The 19,965-nt window shown below is 42.8% G+C and overlaps 1 protein-coding gene across 1 annotated transcript in view; it reads right to left on the minus strand.

Annotated features, from left to right (window-relative positions):
- Positions 1 to 19,965, minus strand: part of EFCAB6 (EF-hand calcium binding domain 6) — a 225,418-nt gene that overhangs the window by 105,043 nt on the left and 100,410 nt on the right. Inside the window, exons 12-13 of the mRNA XM_030322319.1 lie at positions 9,730 to 9,840; positions 4,966 to 5,071 (exon numbers count right to left, since the gene is read on the minus strand). Of these exons, the coding sequence (XP_030178179.1) occupies positions 4,966 to 5,071; positions 9,730 to 9,840 (217 nt within the window). The remainder of the gene's footprint in view (positions 1 to 4,965; positions 5,072 to 9,729; positions 9,841 to 19,965) is intronic.

Here is a 19,965-nt window from a genome sequence, read left to right on the forward strand (position 1 = left end):
TATGCATTCTGCATCTGGCTTCTATCACCTGCCATAACATTTTCGCGGTTCAATCCAGGATGCGCCATGGATCGGTACTTCGTTCCTTTTCATCCTTGTTATTATTCCACTGTATGGATATGCCACGTTTTGTTTCTCTTACCGCAAGCAGAAAAACACTTGGATCGCCTCGTTTGGAGATTATGAATAACGTGGGTACGAACATCTGCACACAAGTCTTCGTGTGGACAAAATGTTTTTACTTCCCTTGGGCAGCTACCTGTGAGTGGAATTGCTGGGTCAGGTGGTAAATTTCTGTTTAAATTTTAAAGAAACGACCATGTTGTTTCAACGGCAGCTGTACCATTTTCTATTTCCACCAGTAGGAGAGAAAATTCCATGTCCACGTCCCTGACGTGGTCCACTGACTGCTGCCTTTGTGACTTCATCGTCACCATAAACTGGCAAGTGGTGCACCAGCATGCTTCTGACTCGCATCCCTGGTGTCTAAGGATGTCGACCATCTTTTCACATGCTCATTGGCCATTCATATGTCTTCTTTTTTTTTTTTTTAATCTTTTAATGTTTAGTTTTGAGAGAGAGAGAGAAAGACAGAGTGCGAGTGGGGGAGGGGCAGAGAGAGAGGGAGACACAGAATCCCAAGCAGGCTCCAGGCTCTGAGCTGTCAGCACAGAGCCCGACGCGGGGCTCGAACTCACGGACCGCGGGATCGTGACCTGAGCCGAAGTCGGACACTCAACTGGCTGAGCCCCCCAGGTGCCCCCCGTGTATCTTCTTTGATGAAACGTCTATTCAAATATTTTGCCCATTTTTTACATTGGGTTGTCCTCTTACTGAGTTCGAAGAGTTCTTACATAGTCTCCATGCAAGTCCCTTACCCAATATATAATTTGCATTTATTTTCTCCCAGAATGTGACTTAATGGTATCATTTGGAGCACAATTTTTTAATTGTGATGATTCCAGTTTATGGGTTTTTTTCCCCCTTTATGGATCATGCTTTTAGTGTCCTAAGAAATACTTGTCCAACACAGGTCACAAAGATTTACGCACATGCCTTCTTCTAAGAGTTTTGTCATTTTAACTCTTATATTTAGGTTTATGGTCCATTTTTAGTTGTGTATGCGGTAAGGCAGTTCCTCTTTTTTGCATATGGCTATCCAACAGTCTCAGGACCATTTGTTGGAAAGATGATCCTCTCTCCCACTGATCTTGTCAAAGATGGATTGACCATAAACATTAAGGTCTATTTCTGGACTCTCGGTTCTGTTCCATTGAGTAATCTGTCTATCCTCCTGCCATTGCCACACTGTTCTGACACCATAGCTCTGTACTAAGATCCCAAAGTGCTCTAACTTCGTTCTTTTTTCCAAGATTGGTTTTGGCTATTTAGCAATCTTTTCATTTCCATATGAATTTTAAAATCAATTTTTAATTTCTGCAAAAAAAAAGACAGTTGAAAAAAACTGGGGTGCCTGGGTGGCTCAGTCGGTTGAGCGTCTGACTTTGGCTCAGGTCATGATCTCAAAGGTTCGTGAGTTCATGCCCCACGTTGGGCTCTGGGCTGACAGCTCGGAGCCTGGAGCCTGCTTTGGATTCTGTGTCTCCCTCTTTCTCTGCCCCTCTCCTGCTTATGCGCTCGCTCTCTCTCTCTCTCTCTCTCTCTCTCTCTCTCTCAAAAATAAATAAACATTAAAAAAATAGACAGTTGGCATTTCAACAGGGTTTGCATTGAACCTGTTGAACCTATAGATCAATTTGGAGAGAACTGCTCTTAATACTATCGAATCTTCCAATCCATGACTGTGGAATGTTTCTTCATTTATTTACATTTTATTTAATTTCTTTTAATAGTGTTTTGTAATTTGCAGTGTACAAGTCTGGCACTTTTGTTAAATTTACTACTGGGTATTTTATACTTGTTGATGCTATTGTGAGTGGCACTGCTTTCTGAAGTTCCTTTTCAGATTGTTCGTTGCTAGTTGATAGAAATGTAACTGATTTTGGTATATTGGTCTTATATTCTACAACCTCGATGAACACATTTATTATTTGTAGAAGTCTGTGTGTGTCCACTGTGTTGTCTGTAAGTAAGGGCAGTTTTACTTCTTCCTCTCCAATCTGGATGCCTCCTATTTCTTTTCTTTCAGGATTGCACCGTCTAGAACTTCAGTACAACGTTGCAGAGAAGTAGCAAAAGTTGACATTTTGTGTTTTCCATCATCCTGGGGGAAACTATTCAGTCTCTTACCGTTAACTGTGCTGTTAGCTATGGGTTCGTTGTAGATGCCCTTCGTCAGTTTAAGGAATTTCCCTGCTCTTGGTCTGTTGAAAGTCATCACGAAACAGGGCTGGATTTTGCAAATCCTTTTTCTGCATCTTTCAAGACGATCGTGTGGTTTTTTTCCCTTAATTCTATTAACATTGTGTACTATATTAATTGATTTTTTGGAAGTCGAACCAAGCCTGCAATCCTGGGATAAATCCCACATGGTCATAGCATTTAATCTTTTGTTTGTGTTGCTGGATTTGGTTTACTTATGTCTTGCTGAGAATTTCTACAACAATATTCATGAAGGATATTGGTTGTTCGTTTTCTTGTGATCTCTTTGTCTGGCTTTAGTATTAAAGTAGCATCGGCCTCAGAGAACGAGTTGGGAGGCATTCCTTCCTCTGATATTTACCGGAGGTTTGTGAAGGACTTGTTATTATTTCTATAAGCAATCTTTGTAGTCTTCAATGTAGAGAATTTTCATTTTTTTTTGTTAGGTTGTGTTTCTAGGCATTTGATTTTTTTAAATAAAATTATTAGAAATGATATTTTAAAGTTTACTTTTCTAATTGATTACTGCAGCTTATAGAAATACTATTGATGTTTAAACACTGACCTTCTAACTTCTGTTATTAATTCTAGTATGTTCTGGAAGATTCTTTTGGACTTTCTACCGAGAAAATCACGTGGGCTGCAAACAACACTGAAAACAAGGGTGGATAAACACGTAGGGTACAAATAGTTTTGGGGTCACAGAAAGTGAGCCACGCCAGGTTTCAATACAAGTGATCGAGGTGACTGGGTCACTCAGAGGGATGGTGGTGGTGTGTGGAAAGAGCACACATAGCTACTTGGGAGGCATGAGTCGGAGCAGACGTAAAGCTGCTTTTCTTTCTGTAACAATTCTGCATCCCTCTCTACAGCAGGAGAGGGACGTGCTTCCCACCGCTGTCCTCTGCAGCCAGGCAAAAATGCCCTCTCCTGCCTACTCCTGGCTCTCTCCCTCTGCCTGCCTCCTTCCGGGTTCCAGAGCGTGCCCAAGACCACGGCAAATGGCGGTCGGGGGTGGGGTGGGTCGGAAATCCCACTTGGCATCCGGCAACTCTAAGCATCAGACGCTCACTGCTGTCATGTGTCACTCCAGAGTGTGAGCTCATCATTGGCCAGGCCTTTGCGTCACTCATCTGTGCGATCAGCGCCAGGGCCCAAGGCACGCACGGCCCAGTGTGGGGCAGGCACTCGATTCCTCACCCCTGCGTGTTTGTTGATCGGTTCTGTTTGTGAAACAGCACATCAATGACCGCTAAATAGTCCCATATTTGGAGCGGCTGGCGTTATTACAGCCCTCCATTAACGGAGATGAGATTTCACTATTTTTAATTAAATTACGTCAATGGACCACTAGGTGCTGAGGCGGGTGAACACACAAAAGCCTTCACTTGTGTCCAAGAGGAGGCCCAGCCGACACATTCGCAGGCGGCTCTGCCCAAGGCTGCAGTGGGCCTCCCTCTGGAGCAGCTGGTTTGAGTCAAGCCCCGCCACTCACGAGCTGGGAGCCTCAGGCCGGATACTTAACACTGCCGTTCCCTTTCCTCGGCAGATGAGGGCAAAGGGAAAGGCTTAAACGGAGATCGTGATGGTGTCTACCTCACAGAGGTGGGGAGAGGCAGAAGCGAGTGAAGACGGGTAAGTCACAGGAGACAGTCCCCGGCACGTCGTAAGCACTCATTATCATCGTTCACTCAGTGTAAGAGACCAGGTCATCTAGTTCTAAAGATTACTTAGAACAGGCAGGCCAGCTAAAATGCTCCCCTCCCCCAGGAAAACAGAACCCCAAATCTCTGAGTCTACACTAGGCTCAGAAACCATAAGCAACGGCATTCTAGATCAACGGAGACGAGGAACCACAGTCTCCAGTATAGACAGCAAACCTCTGAACCTTGAGGTCCGCCTCCAGGCCACGTGGGCTCCTCCCCAGAACGCTGCCCTACAGCCGCCCTGCAGGAAGGCTCGCGCCGAGGCCGAGTGTCTCCTCTTCTGCACACAGTCAGATCGGAGTCTGAGGCAAAGCAAGTCACTGGACTCCTCCATATTTACTGGATTCGGCTGTTGAATGTGCTTAGTCAGCAGCCAACTTGGGAAAATGTTGCACGTTTCCAAAGTATCCAAATGCTGCTTTCAAATACACATTAAGGTGGGACAGGAGCTAATATTTAAAGCGAGTTACAAATTCATGAATTAGCCTCCTTCCGCAGCATAATTAAACCATTAAATAGACTCTTTAGAACTAAGAAAACGTTCCTGTGATGGGTCACACGTTGTTACGAACCCACACCCTCTGGGCTGGGGTGAGGAAGGCTCAACAGGTCCGGCTTACTCGTTAGGCAGTGAGTGGTGAGCAGACAGTGCACCCTCAGCGACCTTGCCATGCGCTGTTCTCATCCCCTGGCATCTCCCTCACCTCGGTGCAGGACATTTTATGTTATCTGACCTCCCAATCCCAGCCGGCTCCTGAGGTCAGGAGTGAGGTTATATCCCTAAGCACTCGGGACAATTGCTAGCTTATAGCAGGAGCTCAAAACGTGTGTTGGTTGGGTAAATGGATGAAAATACAGTTTTTGTTAGCCTGGGTCTGAGTGTTCTCGTTCTGAGAAACAGTGAGGTTTTCACCAGGGAAGGGGTTCGAAATCTTACCGTCTTGGCGTTCAGTAGTGCTTTCTTCAGTGACGCAGAGTGACCCTCGTGTCTAGATAACTTGGGGATAATGTTTTCCTCGCAAGATTGATTTTTAGAAGTGATGCTACAAGAGGATGAAGAGAAAAACAGGAATAAGGTTACGCTCTTGAACTCTGTTCTTCCTTAATGCAAAAAAAAAAACAAAAAAAAAAAACAAAAAAAAAACACCTTACAACCATCACAATGCTTTATTAGTGGATGGCTTTTCTTCCTGAAAGTGTACTGTGCTTGTGTGGGCCCACTGGTCGCTCAGGCAGTGCGGTACCTGATAGGGGAGACGGTGTGGATGCCATCAGCCTTGCTGTCCCATCATTCTCCATTTCCCATACCAGCTAACCGTGGCTAGCTGTCTCGCCAGTCTGTGCCCCTGGTCTCAAAAGAGGCCAGGAAAGAGATCACGATCACCGCTGAGAGTGTCACCTCCCTGTGTATAAGGGGGAGCGCGTCAAGGCACACTCACCCACACGGTAAGTGAGGGCACACGCTTCCCGTGTTAAAACGGTGGGAATGTCAACCTTAATAACGTCCCCCTCCCTGTTGACAAAGGCCACGGCCACCGACATCATCAGAGCCCTCTCCTCTCCTTTTCTTCCCTCTCGCAACCGTCCCCTGAGCGCAGGTCCGTCAGTCTGGACGTGTGCTCCTGAAGGCCTATGACCACCCGACTCAGAAATCAAAGCCGACTTCACCCTGGACTCTGATCAGAAGGGGGCTGCAGAATCTCATCATACAAACCTACAGATAACCCTGTCGGCCTCTGCTTTTCAATGTTCAGTTAGACCGGATGATGTTTCCCACTCAAAAAAGAATGAGGGGCGCCTGGGTAGCTCAGTCAGTTAAGTGACCAACTCTTGATTTTGGCTCAGGTCACAATCCCAGGGTCGTGGGATTGAACCCTGAGCTGGGCTCTGTGTGAGCATGGAGGCTGCTTAGCAGACACATAGATTAAGGGAACAGAATAGAGAACCCAGAAATGGACTCACAAATGTATGGTCAACTCATCTGCAACAAAGCAGGAAAGAGTATCCAATGGAAAAAAGACAGTCTCTTTAGCAAGTGGCCTGGGAAAACTGGACAGCGACATGCAGAAGAATGAACCTGGACCACTTTCTTACACCATCCACAAAAGTAAATTCAAAATGGATAAAAGACCTACACGTGAGACAGCAAACCATCAAAATCCTACATGACAAAACAGGCAGCAACCTCTTTGACCTCAGCCACAGCAACTTCATATTTGACATGTCTCCAGAGGCAAGGGAAATAAAAGCAAAAATGAACTATTGGGACCTCATCAAGATAAAAAGCTTCTGCACAGCAAAGGAAACAATCAACAAACTAAAAGGCAGCCAATGGAATGGGAGAAGATATTTGCCAATGACGTATCAGATACAGGGTTAGTATCCAAAATCTATAAAGAACTTATCAAACTCAACACCCAAAAAACAAATAATCCAGTGAAGAAATGGGCAAAAGACATGAATAGACACTTTTCCAAAGAAGACATCTAGATGGCTAGCAGACGCATGAAAAAATGTTCAACATCACTCAGCAACAGGAGAATACAAATCAAAACCACAATGAGATACCACCTCACACCAGTCAATATAGCTACAACTAATAGATGTTGGCAAGGATGTGGAGAAAGAGGAACCCTTTCGTACCGTTGGTATGAATGTAAACTGGTGCAGCCACTCTGGAAAACAGTATGGAGGTTCCTCAAAAAATTAAAAATAGAACTACCCTGTGACCCAATAATTGCACTAGTAGGAATTTACCCAAAGGATACAAAAATGCTGATTTGAAGGGGCACAGGCACCCCAATGTTTACAGACGCTCTGTCAACAATAGCCAAATTATGGAAAGAGCCCAAATGTCCATCAATTGATGAATGGATAAAGAAGACATGGTATACATATTCAATGGAATATTACTCGGTGATGAAAAAGAATGAAATCTTGCCATTTGCAACAATGTGGATGGAACTGAAGGATATTATGCTCAATGAAATAGGTCAGTCAGAGAAAGACTGATATCATATGATTTCACTCATACGTGGCATTTGAAAAACTCAACAGATGACCATAGGAGAAGGAAAGGAAAAATAAGATAAAAACAGAGAGGAAGGTAAACCACAAGAGACTCTTAAATACAGAGAACTGAGGGTTGATGGGGTGGGCTAGGGTGAGGGAGAGAGGTTCAATGGGTGGTGGGCATTAAGGAGGGCACTTTTTGGGACGAGCACAGGTGTTGTATGTAACAGATGGATCACTGAGTTCTACTCCTGAAGCCAAGACCACACTGTATGTTAGCTAACTTGAAAATAAATAAATAAATAAATAAATAAATAAATAAATAAATAAATAAGAAAAAAGATTCTCCCTCTCTCTTTGCCCTTCTCCCCCACTTGTGCTCTTTCCCTCCTTCTAAACTTAAAAAAAAAAAAATGATCGTGAATCAGCTCAACAATTCTCACATCCGTTTGGGGCGGGGGGGTTTACTGCTGCATCTACAGCCATCTTAGCTCTCCAGCTGTACAAAAACACAGAAACACACACCTACGACCATTTCTAAGAAATATATAAAGTAGGGGCGCCCCAGTGGCTCAGTTGGTTGGGCGTCCGACTTCGGCTCAGGTCATGATCTCGCGCTTCATGGGTCCGAGCCCCACGTCGGGCTCTATGCGGACGGCTCGGAGCCTGGAGCCTGCTTCGGAGTCTGTGTCTCCCTCTCTTTCTGCCCCTCCCCAGCTCGCACTCTGTCTCTCTCTCAAAAATAAACACTAAAAAAAAATTTTTTTTATTAAAATTTTTTTTTTCAACGTTTATTTATTTTTGGGACAGAGAGAGACAGAGCATGAACGGGGGAGGGGCAGAGAGAGAGGGGGACACAGAATCGGAAACAGGCTCCAGGCTCCGAGCCATCAGCCCAGAGCCCGACGCGGGGCTCGAACTCACGGACCGCGAGATCGTGACCTGGCTGAAGTCGGACGCTTAACCGACTGCGCCACCCAGGCGCCCCAAAAAAAAATTTTTTTAAGAAATATATAAAGTAGCAGAATTCCTGAGTCTGTTTGCTCATGTGACTACTGCAACCTGGTTTTTCGAAAGATCCCTGGCACAGGAATGAATGGATGCTTCTGCAATAATCATCACCTTATACAGTACCACCGACCAGGGGGCCCAGCAGTTCTCTGGTGTGTGTTGGGGGTGGGACAGGGGGTACCGTGCTAGGCACTGTGGGATGTTCAGAGCAAACCTGGCCACCGCCCACTAGATATCATTAGCGCCCCCACCCCAGCTGTGACAACCAAAAACGTCTCTGGGTGGCTGGGATTGCCCCTAGTCGAGAATCACTATTTAAAGTTTATTTATGTTGAGAGAGAGAAGCAGGGAGACAGAGAGAGAGAGAGAGAGCACATCCCCAGCAGATTCTCCACTGTCAGCGCAGAACGTGATGTGGGGCTTGATCCCGTGACCTTGAGATAGTGACCCGAGCCGAAATCAAGAGGTGTCAGACACTTAACCAATTGAGTCACCCAGGTGCCCTGAGAATCACTGTTTTGAAGTAAATGAAACTCACATTTTAATTCTTTCCTATCTTTCAGTCAAGAAAATCGCAAAAAACAGAAGTAACTTCACTTAAGAAATAGGCTCACGGAGTTGCATCCCAGGAACGGGGTGGGGGGTGGAGGGGTGGGGAGGGAGCTTTAAATACCTGGAAGGCCAGTAACCGGGGCAGTTTGTCAAATATTCATAAATCCCTGAGACACAGAGCGGACCTAGTGAAATGGGAATTAACTTTGTGGCCCCGTGACTCGGGCCCAGGGGTTCGGAAAGGCAAGATGCCAGCAGGGGCCGCCTGACGGGAACGCAGACACACCAGACAGCAGGTCCTGGCTCCTTCCACTCCTTACCCGTGTGGCCTCTGACACGTTGCTCACTATTCTGATGCTCTATTTTTCTCATATTTTACTTTGCAACAGAGCATAGTGCTTTCGATGAACGTGCCGAGATTATAAAGCCTGTTTTTTTCCCTTAAAATGTATATAGGGCGATCCATACAGGATACACATTCACGTAAACAAAATACTTCTTAGAGCAAAAGCCTAAATTTTAAAATGTCATATTATTAAGTACTTGTTTTACATTTTCGGCCCCACCACAATTTACGTGATACATAAATCTGAAGTTGTAATAGACGTTAGAATGAAAACAGAAATAACGGCGCTCGGGGCAAAAAATCCCCCTGACCCACGATAACTGCACCACGCATAGTGGTCAGGAGACAAATGAATGTGGATTGTTCCTTTCTGTGTAACACTTAACACAACATGCTTCTACACAATTTCCCAAGAACACACGCAAAGCTCAGTGTGACGCTGGCAGCGTTGATGTGCGCACGTCCAATAGTCTCCATTTCTGCCTCCACCGCGCTCACTAAGTGGCAGGTCGAGTTAAGACCCTTACAGTCTCAGGTTTTCACCTAGAAACTGGAATAATAATTATACCCATCTTATAGTTTAAGGCCATTTGAAATAAGAATGCCTGTATGGGAAACAGTTGATGAATGGTAAATCGCTATGTCAAGTTCATAATTATCCCATGAAGACTAATTTCTCATTCAAAACCTGAAGAAAAAGTAATGCAGATATTCTCATAGATTATAATAGGTGCAACTGAAATTTGGTTCTTCTGTTTTTGTTTTTGTTTTCCCACATACCTGTTTCTTTTGGTCGGGCGAACTGTGTTGTTGACTTCCAACCACTGGGACTCATAAAATGAGGTTAGAAATTGTTTCCAGTTGACTCTAGCGGTGGTTTTAAGTCCAAATCTGGATTTAAAAAAGTAAAAATATTACTTTAAATATTTTTCCTATAATGTTTCATGGATTAGATGTTTAATATTGAAGAGTGCAGCAATGAATTTAGGTGAAGTTTCAAATCTAAGGCAAACAAACAAGATAATTTAGTAAAATAGTACTACCAATTGACTTTTAAAAAAGCAAGGAAAACCAAACTGACGCTACAGCTCCTTGTTCCTGTATTCCCTTAGCGGCAGGTAGCATACAGGTGAAGGAAGAAACAAAGGAATTTGATTCTCATGTTCATGAGATAACTCTTTCAAAGTCACTATTTGGAGAGTTCAGTCACCGCGGGAGGCAGAGTAAAGGCCCGGGACGCATCCACTTCCTAATCCCCGGGATCTGTTGAGTGTGGTCTCAGGTGGCAAAAAGGGACCGTGCAGATGTGATTAAGGCACAGGTGCAGAGATGGGAGGGTACCCAGGCTAACCAGGGATCCGGTGGGCCGATCTTATCACAGGAGTTCTCCATATCAGAGAGTTTCTCCGAGCTGTAGCCAGAAAAAGACGTGAGGACAGGAGAAGGGCCAAGGAGGTGACTGGAGATGCAGGAAGGGCTGCGCGCCCAGGAAGCAGGTGCCTCTAGGAGGCCGCAAAGGTGAGAAACGGACTCTGCGTTTCTCCACTCGGCTTGTGCTGCTTTGTCACGGCAGCAACTGAAAACAAGTACAGACGCAAAATCACAGCGGGAACGAGTAACTGGAAAATTGCTGGAAAGGAAACTACCAAAGCCAGCGTGGCCCCGTGACTCGGGCCCAGGGTTTCGGAAAGGCAAGGTGCCAGCGGGGGCCGCCTGACGGGAACGCAGACACACCAGACAGCCGGTCCTGGCTCCTTCACTCCCTACCCGTGTGGCCTCCGACACGTTGCTCACTATTCTGCTGCTCTATTTTTCTCATCTATAAAATGAGCATAATGTCCTCCTCGGGGAGGGTTGCTCTAAGGATTAAAGCTACTAGATCGAAAAGCCCCTACTGAGTATTGGATCACCAGCAGGTGTTCCATCACACACGCCACCCTACTGTCTATGTGACCCAGCCACTAAGCATCACCCACGCTTCCGTAACGGGGCGGGGCGGGGGGGACGAAAAGAATTTGGGTTAAGATTCTTAAACGGCAGATACGAGATGCGAAAGTGGGGAACGCCACAAGACAGACTACCCTGTTTTGACGGCCAAAACTAGTGGCTGTAAGGAAACTGGTCTCAGGTGGATCGGACGCGGGCCACGTGAGAAAGTACCAGCGTGCATGTGTGCACACGCAAACACACACGGAGTTGTGTGGCCCTTCAGTTCAGGGTTATGCTCCTCCTTGCCCAAGGTCCCTTATATTTGCCGCTTCCTTTGACAAATGCCACACTCCTCATCATACGTCCCATTCTTAATTCTACTCCCCTTTCGAGCTCAACTTAATCATTACTTTCTCAGGGAAGCCTTCTCCGATGTCCATAACCAGGGCTCTTTGCCCTGTTAGCCTGTCCCATAGCACTACGCCTCCTTCCTTTATAGCGTTTATCATGAAGGATTAGTATGATTAGCATCTGTCACTAAGGATTAACATTATGAGCACTTGTCACTAAGAATTAGTATTATTAGCATTTAACACTTGCATAGCACCTGGGTCATGTTATGATTATAGCACCCAATGCTTGATAAATGGTGATTATTTATGCTTCTGCTATTAGGACCATATATGTTTTCATGAGAACGGGAGATACCGATGGATTGATTTTCATTGTGTATACACGACAACATCTAAGAAGGAGACTGCGACAGTGGTCTAATGCCTTGCTGTTCACATACAAAACAAAGTTTTGCCTTTCATTCTTGGCCTTCCTTCCTCACGTTGCCCACAACCTGGATAGAGTTTGTTAACGCTATATATTTCCACCTTAGATTTCAGCAGGTTAGAAATTAATTTTCTATAATGGAAACACTGGGTCTACTGTTAAATGCAATCAGCTTCATATGCTATGTGTAGGAAATTACTTGCTCTTTGGGAAATATATCAGATTAGATATTTGGGAAAAATACCAGATTCACTCCATTCTCTATACTAAAATAAATTCAAAATAAGTGAAGAAGTGAAACGTAAAAACAAGGACCACTAGCAAAGGAAAATCTAGGTCTATATTCAACTGGTATTTGAATAGGAATGGGTTTTTAAGTAACATTTAAGAAGGGAAATCACAAATTTCCCTATTCAATGCCATCAGCATAAAAAAGTTCCGTACGCCAGAAATATTGAAATAAAACTTAAGAGCCAAAAACCAGAGGCGCCTGGGTGGCTCAGTCAGTTGAGCATCTGACTCTAGATCTCAACTCAGTTCTTGATCTCAGGGTCATGAGTTCAAGCACCACAATGGACGCCCCCCACCCAAAAAAAGGCCAAAAAAAACCAGACTTGTAAAGTTATGTAACATAAATATGCATAACAAATTGCAGATTTTCTTAAAACATAAAGCACTTATACAAATTAATATAAAAATACTAAAACCTGATTTCTTCTTCCAGTAATGGAGGAGTCCAATCCTACTGGACTAATCCTCCTACAGATAGTCACAACAAGCTCTGGGCATAATACCAAAAGCAGTTACCTAAAAGCACTACAGGGTGAACAGATGTCGGGACGGCAAAACCCAACTCCGGTTGGGACTCCGTGCTGAGAGGAGTCGAGTTGTGAAGAGGATGTTCAATGCTTTCAGCCTGGTGCTAGGTACTGTAGCATGAGGGTTGCCAAGGGTACCAATACCCCCCCCCCCACCGAAAAAAAAAAAAGTAGCCTTTATGGCCTGGAACACTAGAAGACCAAACCCAGGTGAGCCAAGACCCCTAGAGAGAAGGGGGAAATCCTGGAAGAAAAAGAGCCAGAGAGGGATTCCCCAAGCTCTGTCCTACCACATTTCCGACTGGCTCTGAATCTCACATGATCAGAACCTTCTCGTAATACTTAGCTAAACACCAAGATCTGAACTAAGATCAGAGCTGCCACCCAAAAAACAGAATATGAAGTTTGAGTCCAACCAAGACAACCACCTAGCGAAAACGAAAGAAACAATACTCATCGAAAAAATAATAACAAAAGTTAGAGTCTTCATGATTTAATATTCAAAGAGTTGAGGGCAGAATCTGCAATTATAGAACATATTAAAAAACCCAGGAAGATGGAACATTCTAGGGAGAAAAGTCTGACATCCACGCAATTGGAATCACAGGAGGAGAGGAGAGAAATAATGGGGCAGAAAAGAATATTTGGAGATGACAGGCCAAAATGTCCCCAAATGTGATTAAAGATATCCATTTACAGATTAAGATGCTGAACAAACACCAAGTAGAATACCATGAAAAAGGCCATGCCAAGGCACATGACGAAGCCCAATTCAAAGAGTAAATCCTGAATGCAACAAGAGAAAAATTACTCATTACGTTCAGGGGACATTTTAACAGATGGTTTTTCATCCAAAATCATGGAAGCTGAAGGAAGTGGAACGACATCCTGGAGGGCCAAGAGAGAAAAAGAACTCACCCAAGACTTTTTCATCTAAGAAAATATCCTTCAAAAATGAAGGGTACAAGAAGACATTTCTAAATAAAAGAAAGCTAAGGGAACCCATCTTGAGCACACTGGTGCCTCGATAAAGGAAGTTCTTCGGGCTGCTGGGAAATGATAGCAGATGGCGACCTCGACTCTTCAGAAAAGAATGAGAAAAGTGTCAGAAATGGTAAATATCGGAAAAAAATACAAAAGGCTATTTTTTTTTGGCTTTTTATCTTCTAAATTTATTTCTAGTTCTTTAAAGTGAAACAGTGGGGTGCCTGGGTGGCACAGTCGGTTAAGCGTCCGACTTCAGCCAGGTCACGATCTCGCGGTCCGTGAGTTCGAGCCCCACGTCGGGCTCTGGGCTGATGGCTCAGAGCCTGGAGCCTGTTTCCGATTCTGTGTCTCCCTCTCTCTCTGCCCCTCCCCCGTTCATGCTCTGTCTCTCTCTGTCCCAAAAATAAATAAACGTTGAAAAAAAAAATTAAAAAAAAAATAAAAAAATAAAGTGAAACAGTAATAACATTGTTTTGTGGCATTTGTAATATGGATAAGTATAATTCATATAATACCCACGGTATAAAGGGCACGGTGGGGCAGGACAGCGACCTATATGCTCACGTGGCTTCTGCATTTTATGTGAAGTGATACAGCGTCAACTGGTTGCAGGCTAACGATGAGCAGGTAAATATGTATACTACAGTCCCCATGAAAAGTTATGTAAAAAAGCACAACTAAAAAGACTATAAGAAAATTAAAATGGAATTCCAAAAAATGTTCCAAATATCTGAGAAGAAGGAAGAAAAAGAGAAAACAAAACAAAAAACAAAAAAGGGAGACCCAAATCCAAATATATCGACAATTACTTTAAATATTAACGGACTAAACAAACACTTCAATTGGATCTTTTTTATGACCCCAATTTATGCTGTCACAAAAAAGGGCACAATTAATATGAACACACAGATAGGTTGGCAAAAAGGACATTACCTTAAACCACATGATCAAGGGCAACCTCAACAGTGCAAGTCATATTAATACTCTACACCCTAGAAACGATGGAATGAGAATGGTACTTTGCCCCTGTGGTCTTCCTTCCAAAAACACATTACGCCAGTCCAATCAGCCAAATCCCAATTGAGGGACATTCTGTAAAATATCTGACCAATAATCCCCAAAACAGGCAAGGTTGTTAAAAAACAAGGAAAGTCTGAGCCACTGTCAGAACCAAGAGGAGCCTAAGGACACACGACTACTAAATGTAATGGCGGATGTATCCTACGTGATATCCTGGAACGGAAAAATGATATTAGGGGAAAACTGAGGAGATATAAATAAAGTACAGACTAACTAGTTAACAATAATATATCAATATTAGTTCATCAATTGGGAAAAATCTACCATACTAATGTAAGATGTTAATAACAGGGGAAGCTGAGTGTGGGGCACATGAAAATTCTCTGTGCTATCTCCACAATAGTTACATAAATGTAAAACTTCTGAAGTAAAAGGTTATGTTTAAAAAGGATAATGAGGGGCTATTATACATACCTTTATGTCAACCCATTTGACAATTAAGATGAAATGGAATGTGTTGAAAACACAGATTACCAAAAATGACCCAAGAAGAAATAGAAAATTTGAATAATTCTCTATTTAAAAATTTTTTTTATCTTAAAACAGTCCTAAAAAGAAAAATTCAGGCCTATATGGCTTCTCAGGTGAATTATATCAAACATTTAAGGGAAATAAATAATGTTGGCCAGAAAGTAGAGAGGAAGGAAACATTTCTCAACAGATTTTCCCATGTTAACCTGATCCCAAACTAAGAGAAATATTTTACAAGCAAGGGCAACTTTAGACAAATGTCACTCATGAAAAAAGATGCAAAACATTTTTAACAAAATTTCAGCAAATATAATTAAATATACAAAAAGGATACTATATATTATGACCAAGTGGGATTTAATCCCAGGATGTAAATTGGCTTAACTAAGAGTTGATCAATATAATTCACTATGTTAATAGAATAATGGAGGGAAATTACATGTCAGAACAGACGCAGAAAATTGAATTGCGAAATTTGAATTTCGCAAAATTCAACACATATGATAAAAAAAGAAGTCATCAAAATGGGAATAGAAAGGAACTCCCTTAACCTAATAAAGGACACCCATGGCTAACGTCACACTATGTTACAAGATGGAATGCTTTCTACCTAAGATCAGGTCAGAACAAGACAAAGATGTCCAACTTTGCCATTTCGGCTCAGCATTGCACTTAATGTCCTACTTAGTAAAATAAAGCAAGAAAAAGAGACAAAAGGCATACAGATTGCAAAGGAAGATGTAAGTTTGCTTTTGTTTGTAGGCAACATGGTTATATTCAGAAACACTAGAAAATCTACGATAAAAATATTTGAACTAATTAGCCAGTGAATTTAGTAAGGTCACAGTGTTCTAAGTAAATATACAAAAATCACTATGTTTCTAGTTACTGGCCATGAATAGTTGGAAAATGAAATTTTAAAAATTCATTTACGATTGAATAAAAAATACTTAGAAATAAACATAATATGTGTAAGATTTGAGAATTATAAGCAACAAAACCTTGCCTAGGAAAATTAAACACCTAAACAAGTGGAAAGTTATACCATGTCCATGAAGTAGAAAACCAAATATAGTTAAAGTGGCAATTCTCCCCAATGTATTTGCAATTAAAATCCTAGCAGGTTTTTTTCCTTTGATACATTGACAAACTGCTTCTAAAACACAAAGACCCTAGAATAGTCACACAATTGTGAAAGAGAAGAACAAGTCTAGAGGACTTGCACAGTCTAATTTCAAGACTAAACTATTTAGCTACAGTAATCAAGACAGTGTGGTATTGATGTGAGAATAATCCTATAGACTAATGCAAGAGCCTAGAGTCCAGAAACCTACTTATACTTATATAGTCAATTGATTTCCAACAAAGGTGCAAAGTAATTCATCAGAGAAATAGTAGCCTTTTCAACAAAGACTCCTAGAACAACGGGATACCTGGATAGAAACAAAATGAACCTCCAACCTTACCGCACACCATACTCCAAAACCATCCAGAAATGGATCTCCCCTAAAAACTACCCATAACAAATTTTTAAATAGATAAAACAGGCTTTATCAAAATTAAAAACTTTTCTACTTCAAAATACAAAGAGACAAGCAAGCCACACTGAGAAAATATGTGAAAATAGGTAGCCAACAAAAAAACTCATATCTAGACTATATAAAGAACACTTGCAAATCAATAGGGAAATAAACAAACCAATAAAGCATGCAAAAGATTTGTACACATACTTTTTAAAAGAATATATATGAATGGCTAATAATCACATGAAAATAGTCTCAACATCATTAGTCATCAGGTAAATGCAAATTAAAAGCAGAATGAGGAGTGCCTGGGTGGCTCAGTCGGTTAAGCATCTGACTTCGGCATAGGTCATGATCTCGTGGTTCACGAGTTCAAGCACCTTGTCAGGCTCTGTGCTGACAGCTTAGAGCCTGGAGCCTACTTCAGATTCTGTGTCTCCCTCTCTCTCTGGCCCTCCCCCACCCATGCTCTGTCTCTCTCTCTCTCAAAAATAAACATTAAGAAAAAATTTTCAATCAGAATGAAATACCTTTACACACCACCAAAATGGGTAAAAGTAAGACTGGCAATACTAAGCATTGATGAGGATGTCGAGCACTGGAGTTCTTACGTGTCACTGACGGAATTACAAAATGGTAGTTACTTTGGAAAAGGGTTTGACAGTGTCTTATAAATTTAAACATACACTCACACAACCCAGCAATTTTACTACAGGTATTTACCCAAGAGAAATGAAAACATGTATCCACACAAAGAATTGTATGTAAATGTTCACAGAAGCATCTTGCATAATGACCCCAAACTGAAAACAACCCAAGCGTCTGTTAACTGTTGAGAGGATTAACAAATTGTGGTAAACAAACACTGAGTCAGTCAAGCGTCTTTTGATTTTGGTTCAGGTCACGATCTCACAGTTTGTGAGATGGAGCCCTGAGTTGGGCTCTGCACTGACAGTATGCAGCCTGCTTGGGATTCTCTCTCTCTCTCTCTGTCTCTCTCTGCCCCTTCCCTGCTCTCTCTCTCTCTCTCTTAAAATAAATAAAAACATTAAAAAAGAAATCCAGAGGGAGAGCTGCCTAAGGCAAAAAAAAAAAAAAAAAAAAAAGAGCCACTGGGACATTTTTTAAAAATGTTTATTTTTGAGAGAGAGAGAGAGAAAGAGAGAGAGAGCGAGCAGGGGAGGGGCAGAGAGAGAGGGAGACACAGAATTGGAAGCAGGCTCCAGGCTCCGAGCTGTCAGCACAGGGCCCAACGCGAGGCTCAAACTCACGAGCCGTGAGATCATGACCTGAGCCAAAGTCAGACACTTCACCGACTGAGCCAGTCAGGTGCCCCAGGACATTTTAAGAGTGAAAAAACTTGGCTATATCTTTGTGACTTTGGATAATGGTTGCTCATGTGATCTCTGGCAAAATGTGTGCTGATTTATTGAAAACTGTTTCATTCATGTGTTTATTCATGTTGATTATAAAACGTGTACAGTCTCAAACTGGAAAACAGGGGAAACCATGAAGAAAAAAATAAATTACTCATAATTATAACAGCCAGAGATAGCCGCTACTGATATTTTAGTATATTTCCTTCCAGAATCTCTTTGTGTGCACAGGCACACACACTCCATGCATACTTAACATCATTGAGATCATATGAGGTATCAGTTATGGTCTGTTTTCTCACGGTATTTATCAGGAGCATTTTTTATGTCATTAAAAAACCTTTGAAATTAACTTTTAATGGCTGCCACGTGTTTGTTAACTCTTGAGTCAAAAGTTTGGACGTGTCTAAGGTTTTCACTACATATTGCTCAAATGTACTTCATAAAGGTGTTAATTTATTCTTTTTTAAAAAATTTTTTAAAATTTAGTTTTGAAGGAGAGAGAGAGAGACAGAGCATGGGTGGGAGGGGGCAGAGAGAGAGGGAGACACAGAATCCGAAGCAGGCTCCGGGCTCCGAGCTGTCAGCACACAGCCCGACGTGGGGCTCGAACCCACAGACCGTGAGATCATGAGCTGAGCCGAAGCCGGACCCTCAACCAACTGAGCCGCCCGGGAGCCCCGGTGTTAATTTATTCTTATGAGGGAGGGTCCGTGAGAGGCTTTTTGCCACACTTCCCACCGCCACTTCCAGATGCTTGCCAATCTGACAGGCGAAGGCACAGTTCCTCGCTGCTGTTTTGATTTGCGTGTTCTTTGCTGTTGCACTCACACGTTTTTCATGTTTAAAAGTTTTATGTACTTTCTCTGTGAATGATTCATTCGTGTCCTTTGACGATCTTCTGTGTTTTAAAAATGTTTTCTTTTACCCCAGTATAAGTTGCACAAAATAAAATTCATTCCTAAGTGTATAGTTTCATGAGTTTTGGCAGTTGTATATATTTATCTAACCACTGCCGCAGCCAGTATTAAGGAATACCTCCACGACCCTAAAATTCTACTCTTGGCCTCTGGAACCAGCCCCTCCCCTGACCTCAGCTCCGGCAACCAGTGATCGCTCTCTGTCACGGTCACTCCGGTTTTGGCTTTTCTAGGAGTTCCCGTAAATGGAATAATCATACAGCGTGTACTCTTTTGTGCTTGACTACTTCCTTCATTTACCATGTTTTTAAGATTCATCCGTGTTGTTGTAGATCCCAAGGTTTCTAATTGTTATTGCTGGGTTAAGCAATAACAATTAACCGACTGAGCCACCCAAGGCGTCCCTAGTATTAAACTCTTCATTTCTGTCCCCTAATCTGTTCTCCTTCCTCCCGTCTTCAAATATATTAAGTTCCCATATGCTCTTCGTCCCACAGCAAGTACAATGTGACTGGCATGCTCTGAATGTGTGTGACACAGCAGACTTCCTTTCTTTGTGCCTGATGCTTTCATAAAGGCCATCTCCCCCAGAAGTCTTCCCTGATGCCTCATCTGGGGTAGGTCTGCCCCCATGCATCGCGATTTATCATTGGTTTGTTTATTTCTGATGCAACAATACGTGTTGGTACGAAAAAGCACTTTAAGTGACTTGTGTATCCTCTTTCCCAAGCCCACCAACACTGCATTGCTAAGGATCCTCTGAAGGGAGATTATGGGCGCCCCACCAGAGGCCACAGAGAGGACAACAACTACAGGGTCAAGATTTAGAGGTCACTGAAGAGAAAGGGACCACACAGTAAACCAGCCAAGGTAATCAAACTCCACCAGAAAGCTAAAGAAACTCTGGAGGAGGGAGGGAAGCTGATGGACCAAGCAAAGTACGTGAGATACAGGCTCGAACTGTCTTGTGGATGAAAGGAGATCATAGCCAGGGCCTTGCCAAGTCCCAATCCACACTGCTGCTGGCCAGTGTCCTGGACAAATGCCCCCACCCACCTCCCGGCTCACCAGCCAGAAGTACTCACTCTCCCCTCTGTTCCCACAACAATCGGTTCATCTCACCAACTCGGTG

The sequence above is a fragment of the Lynx canadensis genome, chromosome B4, assembly GCF_007474595.2.
Source record: "Lynx canadensis isolate LIC74 chromosome B4, mLynCan4.pri.v2, whole genome shotgun sequence".
Lineage (NCBI taxonomy): Eukaryota > Metazoa > Chordata > Mammalia > Carnivora > Felidae > Lynx > Lynx canadensis.